At 40.8% G+C, this 13,935-nt stretch overlaps 1 protein-coding gene across 2 annotated transcripts in view; it reads left to right on the top strand.

The window, feature by feature from the left end:
• Positions 1-13,400, top strand: part of mybpc2a (myosin binding protein Ca) — a 57,242-nt gene extending 43,842 nt beyond the window's left edge. For both annotated transcript variants that reach the window (XM_017710369.2, XM_017710368.2), the window contains 8 exons: positions 96-263; positions 1,074-1,162; positions 1,919-2,114; positions 4,602-4,741; positions 5,350-5,509; positions 8,286-8,422; positions 8,593-8,779; positions 13,052-13,400. In XM_017710369.2, coding sequence (XP_017565858.1) covers positions 96-263; positions 1,074-1,162; positions 1,919-2,114; positions 4,602-4,741; positions 5,350-5,509; positions 8,286-8,422; positions 8,593-8,779; positions 13,052-13,089 — 1,115 coding nt within the window. In that variant the 3' untranslated portion in view covers positions 13,090-13,400. The remainder of the gene's footprint in view (positions 1-95; positions 264-1,073; positions 1,163-1,918; positions 2,115-4,601; positions 4,742-5,349; positions 5,510-8,285; positions 8,423-8,592; positions 8,780-13,051) is intronic.
• Positions 13,401-13,935: the final 535 nt, after the last annotated feature.

Raw genomic sequence — 13,935 nt, 5'->3', positions numbered from 1 at the left:
AGGAAAAAGGCTTTATTTTTATTCAGTTGAATGCAAAAGTGTATTTGTTTGGTTGTTTATGCATGTGTATGTATTTATGCACACGTGTGTTTTAGGGAGTGAGTGGGTGCAGGCCAACGAGGTCCCCGTGGAGAAGAATATGTATCGTGTTCGGGGGCTGCAGGTTGGAGAGAAATATTTGTTCCGGGTGTCAGCTGTCAATATCGCTGGCCGCAGCCCTCCGGCTGAGATAAAGCAAGGAGTTACCATTAGAGAGATCACTGGTGAGGGACTCTGCTTCCATATTCGCACTCACAAATGTTTCATTTATGGATGAACATTCTCCCACAGGCATATTATGTCTTCATCATAATAACAACAAACAACCAAAACATGACACATTTAATCACTACATGGTTTGCTTTTCTTTTCTTACACTCAACTGTCCATGGGAGCAAGATTATTTACTACCAGTGCCCTGCATCAACACAAGATCCTCATATTTTAATACAAATATAATATATATATAAGTATTTTTTCAGTTCGGACATAATGAGTTCCCCAATGATGCCATAGCCATTCATGGTTAGCAGTCCAAGATTGCTGTCCCTGAATGGGTAGGATGGTCCTCCCTCTCCCTCCCCAACGTGGGCTGGGCGTCTGTCAGCTGACAGAATAAAATTGGAAGTTAGTGTTCCAAAGTTAGAGATATTACGTTAGCAGCAGTTTTAAAGGACGTGGTGGAGCTTTACATAAACATCCAAGAAAAAAGATATAGCAATTTAATTGATTTAGCAATCAAGTGGGCCTGAAGCTCTGATTATAGCACTCAGCAAAACATCCATAACTTTATAAACCAACCACAGCACTCCTACGTGTAACAAATCCCTGTACATGCATGCATTTATTTTCCTGTGTGAAAATCTACAATAATCCCAATTCACATGTTCCGTTCTCTTCCTGTTAGTCATTATTATAAATAAAGTCACCCCATGTTATTGTGTGCTTGTACATTTACATGTATACACATACTAAACCACAGAGAACATACTGCTCATACATGCCCTGTGTTCTTTCTTTTTTTCCCTTCCCAGAACGTCCAAAGATTCGTCTTCCCCGGCAGCTGAGGACTAAGTTTATCAAGAAGGTGGGCGAGAAGGTCAACCTCGTCATTCCCTTCCAGGTCAGCACATTGATCATTTCATGTACTGAACCACTATGCAGTTTCATATTTTTGTTCTTTGTTTATTGTCCATTTCTGAGCCTGTAGTGGTCACCAGCCCTTCTCATGGAGATCTACCTCCTTGTAGAGTCCCACATCTAATTTGCCTGATCCAGCTAATTAAGGAGGTCCCATATAAATCTACCTGCCTTCACAGTGTCATATCTGACTCACCCAATCAAGCTAATTAAGGAGATCCCATATAGATATACTTGCTTGCACAGTCCCACACCTAACTCACCTGATCCAGCTGTTTAAGGAGATGCCATATAAATCTAGCTGCCTGCACAGCCCCACACCTAACTCACCTGATCCAGCTGTTTAAGGAGATGCCATATAAATCTACCTGCCTGCACAGTCCCACACCTAACTCATCTGATCCAGCTGTTTAAGGAGATCCCATATAAATCTAGCTGCCTGCACAGTCCCACACCTAACTCACCTGATCCAGCTGCTTAAGGAGATCCCATATAAATCTAGCTGCCTGCACAGTCCCACACCTAACTCACCTGATCCAGCTAATTAAGGAAATCCCATATAGATCTACCTGCAGACCTATATTGTGAACATGAAATATCTTTGCAAATCAGCCCCCAGTAACCATAGGTACAGTAACCAGTGCCATCAGATGCTGTTAAGCAGTATCTGAAAGCACACTGTGTGGAGCCTCAGACACACAGCATCTCCACCCATTTTCACCTTCATGTCTCCCCTCAGGGTAAACCTCGCCCTGTGGTGAACTGGTTTAAGGACGGGACCCCGTTGGACTCATCACTGGCCAACGTTCGCAACAGTGAGGTGGACTCCATCCTCTTCATCAGACAAGCTACCAGAGAGCACTCAGGAGAGTACACACTGTCTGTGCACATCGAGAACATGGAGGACAAAGCCACCATTGAGATCCAAATCGTAGGTAAGCGGTGTTGGGAATGAAGACACTCACTGCCTCTAATAATGTTAAAATTTAAAAGACCCTTCAGGCATGTATGAAGTCAGTAGATCTGAATGCACAGCAAGGCCCGGCAAAAATAGCCATCTTACATCTACGTCAGTGGACTTCAAATATTTTTTATCTTGACATTAGAGATTATTTAACTGATTTCCTGTCATTAAATCTAGTGAAGCTGTTTTAGATGTTTGATATACTACATTTGTTAAGATATTGTTTTAAGCAGTGCAGTTCTTCAAAGGAACATGTGGATATAAGTATGACTCAATATAATTTAATTCATAATTGGGAATAGCCCAAATTTTTGCTTGTGTTTAAGATATACTCAAGTGTCTTGGGTAGGACTTTTAATTTCAGAAATCACTGAGATCATAGCGAGTCAGGTGGATTTGCTATCTGAGAGTCATTTATTCACTACTCTTGCAAGTTTCTAAATCAGCTTTTCAAAAGATCCTCTTGTGACCTACCGCTGCTTAAAATATGGGTTACAGATTTTTCTTTGAACGCAGTGGACTTGTGGCTTTACAGTGAAGTTCAAAAGTTCCTCAAACATTTCCTTAAACAGACGGGTGTCAGCTCAGCTTTATTCATGTTGGCAATTTTTTTTTGATAGTCGCTTAAATTTTCTAAAACGTCTGTTTTCCCACCTGCTGAATTTTCTGACTTCTCACACTCACACTTGTGGGGGAGCGGTGGGTGGGATAGGTCAGAGTGCCTGTGAGGATTATTCCACAGGGAATGATTGGGATTATTGCGGGTGTAGGACAGGATTAGGACAGGATTAACGGACCCTCACTCCCTTTTCCCGCTGGGAGAGGAGCTAATGAGAGTGCTGAAACCGCTCTGATGAGCCAGGCAGCCACTTAGTCACACTGAGCTGGCAGCATCCTGCAGCACATCTAGGATTAATGCTAAATACACGCACACTCACATATCAGCCCCCTTTACCTTCTGTGGGTATATGTGTGTCTGTGTATGTGTGTATATACCCTGACCGGCCACTTCATTGAGTATACTTTCTTGCATCTATATCTCTGTCCATTTTATCAGCTCCTCTGACCATAAATGAGCATTGTGTAGTTCTACAGTTACAGACTGCAGTCCATCTGTTTCTCTGTATACTTTGATACCCTGTTCGTCAATAGTCAGGACCTCCATAGGACCACCACAGGACCACCACAGGGCAGGTAGTATTTGGGTGGTGGGTCATTCTCAGCACTGTAGTGACACTCACTTGGTGGTGGTAGGTTAGTCTGTGTTGTGCTGGTATGAGTGGGTCAGACACAGCAGTGCTGCTGAAATTTTTCATCCACTCACTGTCCACTCTCTTAAACACTGATTTTATTGGTCCACTTTGTAGATGTAAAGCCAGAGACAGTAGCTGCTGCACAACTTGTTTTGGACAACCTCTTGTCCTTCATTAGTGGTCGCAGGATGCTGATGCCTGGATATTTTTTGTTGGTGGACTTCTCAGTCCAGCAGGGACACTGATGTGTTTAAAAAAACTCCAGTGACTCCAGTTTATGAATGAATGAGGACCAAAGAGCATTCTAAGGAAATTAGAGATAAAGTTATATGTACAAATAAGAAAAGGCTATTAAATGATATCCAAGTGTTTGGATATCCCAGTGAGCGCTGGTGGATCAGTTGTGAGGAAAGGCAAGCACTGTCATACCACCTAGGCTCTGCCTAGACAATGCTGTCCCTTAAAACTCAGAACTCAGACGTCAGAACAAGGAGGAGATTCATGAGGGAAGCCACAGAGAGGCTCACAGTCACTTTTGAAGAGCTACAGAGTAACACTTCAAGGGGTTTACATACTTTTGCAAGGCACTTTGTAGGTAAAAAAAAGTCTAAGTTTTTGCATCATTTGAAAACATTAACTTCCATTACAAATTAATGTTTTCCTTCACAAATTTTGGAGATACAGAGTTTTCAGTGGTGATGATGAATAGAAGTGTGTGTATATAATCATGTATCCTCCCGTTTCCATCTTTCCTTCTCTATTTTACTCTTCTTTTTCTCTCTTGTGTGCACTGTGCACCCCGTCCCCATACTCCCCCATCCCACTTCACACTGCTTTCTGTCTCTCTGTCTCTCTCTTCCCCTAAATGTGTTTATCCCTCCCTTTTATCCTTCTCATGCTCTCTTCCCAGTCTTTGCATCTCCTTCTCTTTCGATTAACTCACTGCAACCTGTGTCTTCGTTAAAATGAGGACACTTGCGTCTATGTTTAGCTGTGTAGTGATGTCTTTTTTTTCCCTCTTTCACTTTCCCAAATCTCTCTCTCTTTCTCTCTCTCTCTCTCTCTCTCTCTCTCTCTCTCTCTCTCTCTCACATACACACACACTCACACACATACACACACACACACACACACACACACACACACACACACCCACACACACACACGCACACACACATATACACACACACTCCTTATGGACACAGAGAAGCCAGGCCCCCCTGTAGCTGTCACAGTGACTGATGTCTGGGGTTTTAATGCTGCTCTGGAATGGAAACCCCCCAAAGACAATGGCAACTGTGATATCACTGGATACACTGTCCAGAAGGCTGACATGAAGGCTAAGGTCAGGACAGATAACACACACAAATGGTTTTATACTTTATCAGGATGTGATATGTCATATATATTATTTATAAATAATTACATGTAATTATGCATATGTATATGTTATATATATGTTATATATATATATATATATATATATATAATATGTATGTGTATGTGCCTATATGTAATAATATCTCCCACATGCAATATATATATGTGTAAGTACCTAAATGTAATAACATGTCCTATATTCTATACATCGTTGCTATCAGGACAAAATCTCCAAAAAGTAACTTTACAAGAGAAGTAAAAACATTTGTAACTTCAAAACAGTTAATAGAACAAGTTTTTTTTTGTAAGTAATTTGGAGCATTTTAATTGGTCCATTCATCAAAAGTTTGAACACTATGTAAAGGACAACTCTTGTGTTCAAATTGGGAATTTTTCTGAAAAACAAAAAATAGAAATGGAAAAAGGAAGTTTTGTCCTGACAGCGACAACATGCAGAGGCCTAGTTCCTGCACATAATAAATATTGTGTGCCATATACACCTCTGGTTGTTACTGTCACTGCCCTGCGTGAGTTATGATCTGTATAGTGAACTCGGTATGTGGTTTTGCACAGGAGTGGTTCACCGTATATGAACACAACCGCAGGCCCAGCTGCACTGTTTCTGACCTGGTGATGGGGAATGAATACACATTCCGTATTTTCAGTGAAAATATCTGTGGCTTGAGTGACGACGCAGGAGCTAGCAAGAACACGGCTGTCATCGCCAAAACAGGTTCCACAGATGCACATGTGCTTTTTTATTGTACTTGCTGTTACACACACACACTCCTCATGCGCTAACTTAGGAATGGCTTGTTGATTAGATGATTAGTTCAGTCAGCAGTTTTAGAGCAAACACCATCTGTGCCAGAAATACCAGAAATTTGCAGGACAGGAGTGGTGCAGGATCAGGATATGTGTGTGTGTGTGTGTGTGTGTGTGTGTGTGTGTGTGTGTGTGTGTGTGTATTCCTGCCTTGTAGGCCATCTTAGCTCTGCAGAGCCGCTCTTGGCAGTCCACTCTCAATCTAGCAGTGACACTGACATGATACCCTTGCATATATGTATATGTTGCTGGTGTAATAATTCATTCGTTTTCTCTTCACACTATTTATAATTGTTCCTTATGCAGCTGCATTGATCATAAAAGGGGAAAAAATAAGACAGAATTATATGCATCTGTAATGCAGAGCGATGAGGAGGCGGACATGTGCGGTGAAAAGCAAGATTTATTAAGTGCAAATCCAAAATCAGGGTCGAGGCAGTCCAGGGTCAGAGAGCAGGAGGAACAGACATAACGAAACAAAACACAGAATTCCAAACACCACAAACACTTCAAACATCAAACATATTCCAACATATCAAACATACAAAGACCAGCAAACACAAGGGGCAAACACAGGGCTTAAATACAAACAGGGATAATGACAAAAAACAGGATACAGGTGGAAAACAAGGTGGCAACGATTAGGGCGGAGTCAGAAAACAAGGGGGCTGGACTTGGACAGAATCAAAACAAAGAAAGCACATGGACTGGACCAAAATAAAAAACACATGGAAGACTGGGAGGGGCCAATCGATCAAAACTCAATTTTCAAATGCTACGAACTGTGATTTATTAACAAATTTATTAACAGCGTCCTCTAATGATAAATACAGTAATGTCATTACTGTGAGAGACTGAAAAAATATTTTATGAAACATCTCAGAAATGTTGTCCAAAATTTGGGCCTTTTTCCCAAAACATTTTAATCATTATATTTTGGAAAACCAACAGTACATTTTCCTTTTTGTCCATGCCATCTCTGACTTGTCAATAGCCTTATTCAGACAGGGTTAGTTTTACATGAGAAGGTGGGTAATTGTATTTTTTATCAGCATTTCTCAGTGATGTTAGCACTGTCTAAACTCACCATGTCAATAATTTTTACTGCCTGTGCACTCCCACAGCAGTAAAGATTACACTGCCTTTTACCTTCTATAAAATGAGCAGTAGAAAATCATCCAATGTGAATTGGAGTTCATTAAGTATAAAGGCAGTTGAAATGTTTTTTCTCTGGCTCAAATTAACAAAGGTGGAGAAAGTACACAAATCTTGTACTTGAGTTAAAGTAGAGACACCCATGGTAAAATATTACTCCAGTAAAAGCAGAAGTCCTTACTCTAGACCTCCACTTGAGTAAAAGTACTAAAGTATTTACCTTCAAATGTACGTAAGTATCGAAAGTAAAAGTACAAAAAAATTAATTATGACTCTGTTACCATTTTTGTAAGAAGACTCGCTTCATTATGTCACTGAACCAGTCTTTTAATAGAACGTCATTAATTATTGACGCTGACGTCTATTAAAATGATCATAAGCACAAAACACTGAAGGTAAACAGTTTCCATCAGGGAGAACCGAGTGGCTCTGAAATCACTTTTTTACACACAAGCAAAGTTTCAGTTTAAGATTTATTTGTATCTTAGTTACAAGTTTAAGTTTAATAATAACTTGTTTTAAACTCAGGATCACAAATAAGTTCTCCTTTATGTTGATAAACATAAACCAGCCCAAACTAATTTACTATAAAATGAAATAAATTAGTGTATAAGATCAGCAAAAAAAAGACAGACACCAGTCACAGCTGCACAACTGTATGTCCAACAAGTCAAAATGAGTTCAAAACTGAGTGACCGCTGTGTCCTGATTGGTGTTCTTCCTTCATGCTTCTTTCGTTTTGACATGTTAAATTTTTATGCACACATAAACCAAAAGGTTTAGATTTCTCAAAATATAGTTGACTAAAAAGTGAGATATTTGACTTTGAAATGTAGTGGAATGAAAGTAAAAAGTCATCTAAAATGTAAAAACTTCAGTAAAGTACAGATACACAAAAAAAGTATTAAGTACAATAACTAATTACATTTACTTAGTTACTGTCCACCACTGCAAATCAAGCTGATATGTTACATTACTCTCCTGTCTCAAGTGTACAACTAAAGAACATTTAAAAATAAAGTGTGATTTTATGCAGTGAAGTTGACTGTTGGCTGTGAATTCCCAAGCTAATGGTAACCGGTAAAAGACAGCAAGACAGATGTTTAGGGTAAACGAAATAACGACCAGTATAAATGTTTTGACATGTTTTATAGTTATTTCTAGAGTAAAGGTTTTACGCTAAGATTTCTTATCCAAATGTCCTGTGGTAAACTGGCATTACACCACCTCTTTCCACCTACCCCTGAAAACCATCCCATCTGAATAGGACTATTTAGGTTTATTTAGTACATAAAGACACACACCTTGTTCATATTGTAAGTAGTCAGTAACACTGCATTTGTGCCCTGCTAAATAACATGACCATAAACAAGCTATGAACAGGTCACTGTAGGTGCGCCCTGTGGCATATGTAAGGTGTTAACGTCTACTGTTAGTCTTGGAATCACCTTTCTTTGAAATTTACTGATGTTATTTTACTGATTCTGTTTTTGTTTTTTTTGTTTTACTCTCTACATTTTCCCCTCTAGGTCTTCACTATAAGCCACAGCCATTCAAAGAGAGAGACATGAGCAGCTCTCCCAAGTTTATAACACCCCTTGTGGACAGGTCTGTCGTTGCAGGTTACAACACTGCTATCAGCTGTGCTGTCCGTGGCTATCCCAGAGTAAGTGTGTGTGTGTGTGTGTGTGTGTGTGTGTGTGTGTGTGTGTCTAGGCATGTAGATAGATTCATCTAACCTTAGGGCACTATACTGCAGCTAATGGTCAATTAAGGAAAAACCCTTAAATCCACTTTTGCTTATCCTCTTTATCTATCTTCTCTTCTCTTGGCCAGCCCAAGATCATTTGGATGAAGAATAAGATGATAATTGGAGCAGATCCCAAGTTCCTCATGCAGAACAACCAGGGAGTGCTGACTCTGAACATCCGTAAGCCCAGCCTGTTTGACGGGGGGCAGTACATCTGCAAGGCCGTAAACGAATTAGGAGAGGACCAGGTGGAGTGCAGGCTGGAGGTCCGAGGTAATCAACCTGAAAACACACATATCCCGTCAAGGGCTCCAAAAATATACGTACAGCGCTATGAACAATTATTGGCACCCCTCGTTAAGATGTGTTAAAAGCCTTAAAATAAATTCAATTTTTATTTCAGAAGCATAATCTCACACTGAAAATTGTAGAAAAATGGAACCTTTAACTCAAGTGAATTAAAAAAAAAATCCCTGACTAAGAAATCATTATTTTTCATAAAATCACCTGTTCCTCAATTATTGGCACCCCTAACAATTCCTAGAAAATAAATGTAATTGAAGCATTTCTGTCATTTCTACTGTAGTTTATAAAGTGGATCAGAGTATCTAGGAACCTTTAATTAGTAATTCATCACTTCCTGGTTACCTGGGGTATAAATATGACGTGACACAGAGGCCTATTTCTCTTATCCACTCTTCAACATGGGAAAGACAAGAGAACACACCATTTAAGTAAGGCAGATGTGTGTCGACCTTCATAAGTCAGGCAATGTCTACAAGAAAATAGCCACTCGACCTACACCTGCTCATATCTACAGTCAGAGGAACCATCAAGAAGTTTAAAACAACTGGAACAGAGGCAAACAAGCCTGGACGAGGACGCACGTTTATCTTGCCACCATGCACAGTGAGGAGGATGTTAAGGTCTCCAAAGCTCACTGAGAATTGCATAAAAGAATAATATCTTGGGGTCACAAAGTCTCCATAACAACCATCAGGCGCTATCTACATGCCAACAAGCTGTTTGGGAGGCAAGCACGGAAAAAGCCTTTTCTCACTTACAAGCATAAACATAAACGTCTGGAGTTCGCTAAGTGGTCCTGGGACCGTGTGCTTTGTTCAGATGAGACCAAGATAGAGCTTTTTGGCAGGAAACACTCTAAGTGGGTCTGGCGTAACACAAAAGAAGAGTATACGGAAAAGCACCTCATGCCCACTGTGAAGTATGGGGGAGGATCGGTGATGCTGTGGGCCTGTTTCTCTTCCAAAGGCCCCGGGAACCTTGTTAGGGTGCATGGCATCATGAACTCTTTGAAATACCAGGACATTTTAAATCAAAATCTGGTGGCCTCGGTCCAAAAGCTGAAGATGGGTCATCACTGGGTCTTTCAGCAAGATAATGACCCTAAACATGCGGCCAAATCTACACAAAAATGGTTCACCAGACACAAAATCAAGCTCCTCCCATGGCCAGCTCAGTCCCCAGACCTCAACCCAATTGAAAACCTAGGGGGCGGATCTGAAGAGGAGAGTGCATTGGAGAGGACCCAGGACTTGATTTAGAGAGACTGTGCAGAGGAATGGTCGAAGATCCCTCTCTCTGTATTCTCCCATCTTGTGAAATGTTATAGAAGATTCCGTGCTGTCTTGTTGGCAAAAGGGTATTAACATCAGGGGTGCCAATAATTGTGGCACAGATGATTTCATGTAAAAGAATTATTTCTTAATGTGGGATTTTTTTCCCACTAAATAAATGCGTTTGAATTAAAGGTTGGATTTTTCTCTTTTTTCGCACTGTTGTCCTACATTATTTAAAAAAAGTACTAGAAGCCTAAGAACACATCTTAACGAGGGGTGCCAATAATTGTGGAGGGCGCTGTATATTATTATTACACTGTTATATACTGAGATTGCAGTGTGCCTTGAAGTATATTAAAGAGTAACTCCATCCCTGGCACCATTGAAAAATGCTCAAAAATAAGAGGGGCCCTGCATGTTTGGGTTTGGAGGTGGGGCTGCGAGGGAAACCGGGTGGGCTTGGCTGCTGTGTTTTTACAGCTAGTGTACGTTAGCTACCAGAAAATATGAAGAGTGACAGAATCAAATGGTATGTTTGCAACTGAGAGTCTTACAAGATTGATGATTTCTGTCCACTACCGTCCTCATCTTCGACAGAGGAAGGTGTTTCTGATCAGGCAGTGCGTCTTGAGCACTTAATAGTATGAGCCGCTGACTCAAGCCGCTGAAGAGTTAATGTAGTGCCCAAAAATTATGAACTGCGAGTGGGAGAGGTGCCAAATGGTAGAACATTCCATAAAACTGCGACAGCTTCTGTGTGTCTGTTCAGCAGGTCCATATTCGATATAACCAGAATCCTGATTTCTTAGATACTCCGAATCCCAAATTAATAAAGTGGATTTTCTCTAATCCTGTCTAAGTTTCATTCAGTTTGATGTCAAGGTCAGAGACAGCATCACCGGTCAGCTAGTGTTTGCTGCAGTGGCCCTAAATCCTTTTGTGCTAGAAGCTGTTCATGGCACTAACCAGTATTGCATCCGATTCAGTTCCCTCTCAAATTTAGTTTCCCTGTATAAACTGAACCCTCACTGGAACTACATAAAGCAGGAAAAAGTTTGAGAAGGGTTCACACAGCCGGAAACATTAGCAATTGTTCATGTTTTATGCAAGGCTGGTATGTTTTATTATTACAGAGCAGTGCTTTTCAGCTGTTAATGGAAATTAAAAGGTCTTAGAGAGGAGTTACTCTTTAAGTTGCATTCATTACCAATGATCAAAAGTGAAAAATGCATTGGAACTTGGTTAATTATTTCTCATAGCTCATTCAAACAAGCAGAGAAATGCAAATTCTAAAGTTTCAATATATTATAGCAAATTTGTTTGCAAGTGGAAAATTAGATTTTATGGCTTCCTGAGTGGTGCATCCATCTAAGCATTGGGCCTGTCATCAGGAGATCGCGAGTTCGATCCCTGGCGATGCTACAGCACATCTGTAGCCGGGTGTCCAAGAGAGCACAATTGGCCTCGCTCTCTCTGGATGGGTAGGACGGCCCCCCTTCTCCCCCATCACTCAACGTGATGATAGTCAGCGTCTGCATCTGTCAGCTGGCGTAACAGACCTGGCGGTTGCCGCTTTCCTCTGAGCGTGTACGGCTGTCCAATGATGTTGCATGAGTGGCAGTTTCGAAAAGAGGCGGTGGTGTTTCACAAGTCTCGGAGGAAGCCTGTTAAGCCTTTTTTAATCCCACAACCGGGGAAATTCCACCTCCGCATTTAAGCCATCCGTGAAGTGAAACACCACATACACACTAGTGAATACACACACACACACTAGGGGGCAGTGAGCACACTTGTCCAGAGCAGTGGGCAGCCCTATCCACGGCACCCGGGGAGCAATTGGGGGTTAGGTGTCTTGCTCAAGGACACCTCAGTCATGGATTGTCAGCACTGGGGATTGAAACGGCAACCTTCTGGTCACAGGGCCAGTTCCCTAACCTCCAGCCCACGACTGCCCCCTAATGTTGGCCTTCACCCTCCTAGCATTGGTGGTATCGTGTGATTGGAGGAGTCCTAAGTAGTAGGTGGAATTGGAAATGACTAAATTGAGGAGAAAATTGGATAAAAATAAAAAATCAAGCAAGCAAGGAAAATTTATTTATACAGCGCTTTTTACAATAGGTGTTGTCACAAAGCAGCTTTACAGAAAGAAAAAGAAAATCCTGCATTTTATTATAAGTCATGTGATAGTCAAAATGACTTGAACCCATTGATACGGAGACCATTGATGTGGTAGGCGTGAATATTTAAACATTTAAGACCAAAAAAATGACCTAACCCTTTATTACAGTTTATAGTATTGTCACGATATTGTTGGAAATGTCGTGCTCAGAATTTTGTCATTTTGTAGTAGCAATAACGTCTTTGTGGTTTGGTTTTTGGAAAAAACATGGGTGTGCTAGATCCTGCGTACAACATTACAACCATGTAAGTGTAGTGGGCTGTTCTGAAACCAGGGCTGCTCAGCATCTCTAAAAAATCTCTAGTGTTTGACGAAAATGCAGTGACGGTGTTTCAAAATGTGCACAAGAGCCATATCATTTATTTTGACTATCGCGATATACCTCATTATCAGTAATCAGCACATCTGCTTGGTCACACAAGGTAAACATTGACCTGTATTATTCTGTTCAAAGAATTATTACATTTGTTGGATGTAATACGTTCAGACACCCACAGAAATCCATCTGGATCTATAGACTGGATGGAGACCTCAATCACAAAACCAAAGCTATTGTATTAGCAATTTTGAGAAGCCCAATGCCACAATAACAGTTGACGAACAATGTGTTGTGTGGCCCTAACGCCATCATCCCTCACTCAAAGATATCAGAAGTGAGCGGTTTTGATTCAGAAGGCCACCCACCACATTTCAGAACCTTTAGATTTGTCTCTTTTCTTCTTGCCCCTGCTTTTTTGTTCCCTTTTTCCTAAATTTGCTCTCAAACCCCCTTTTTCTTTTTTACAGTCATAAAAGAAAAAGAAAAAGAGGAAGCGAAGAAATGAACATTATGACATCAAACGGCACCAGAAGAAGCGAGAAATGGAATCGGATGGAATAACAAAGGGGAATAAATATTGAGATTTGTAGTTTAGAATAAAGTCTTAATCTCTGTCTTTATTCAAACTATGATTAATGTATGAGCCAGTGTTTTGATTCAGGATATAGACTAATGGAATATTGCATTAAAATGGAAATTAGTGCAGTTTGGTCATATATTTAATTTATGTGCCTTGTTTATGAATCTGCCAGGTCTTTGCATGTCAGAGAACACTCATGAAATAGTAATAATAACAATAATAATTCATGTCTGCAACATTGTTGGTGCCTTATGTGTTGCTTGGAGTGTTCGGCAGCTTTGTGGACATTATGAATTCATGAACGTAGAGCTTCTACATGTTCCAGCATGGAGGTGCTGGATGTGGGGCCGACACGCATGGAGGTGGCAGTGGCCACATTGAAGCTGAACGTTGTGAGGGAAAACATTTCGCTTAAATGTAGGGCATAGTTTAAATAAATAGATAATAATGAAATAAAAGTGACAAATTATCTGATGTGGACATTCACAGGCAAGGTGTGTAAAACGGAAGGGGGAGAGACAGAGAAGAGGAAAGAAGTAAGAGAAAAGAGGGAGATAAGGAGAGGGGTAGACAGAGAGAGGTGTAAAGGGAGAATCAGGGTCTCATTAGCATAACCCACTAGAGCCTAATTAACCCCCCCCCCCAAACAGCCCTAATTAGCTTCTCCCACGTCATTACTGAGCAAATGAATTAGTACTAATTTACACAGCAGAAAACAAACAGAGCACCAACCCCACCGGGAGGAGGTGGGCGGGGGTGGCTGGGGTAGGA

This window comes from Pygocentrus nattereri, chromosome 14 (genome assembly GCF_015220715.1).
Source record: "Pygocentrus nattereri isolate fPygNat1 chromosome 14, fPygNat1.pri, whole genome shotgun sequence".
Classification (NCBI taxonomy): domain Eukaryota; kingdom Metazoa; phylum Chordata; class Actinopteri; order Characiformes; family Serrasalmidae; genus Pygocentrus; species Pygocentrus nattereri.
This window is presented reverse-complemented; position numbering and strand designations above follow the sequence as displayed.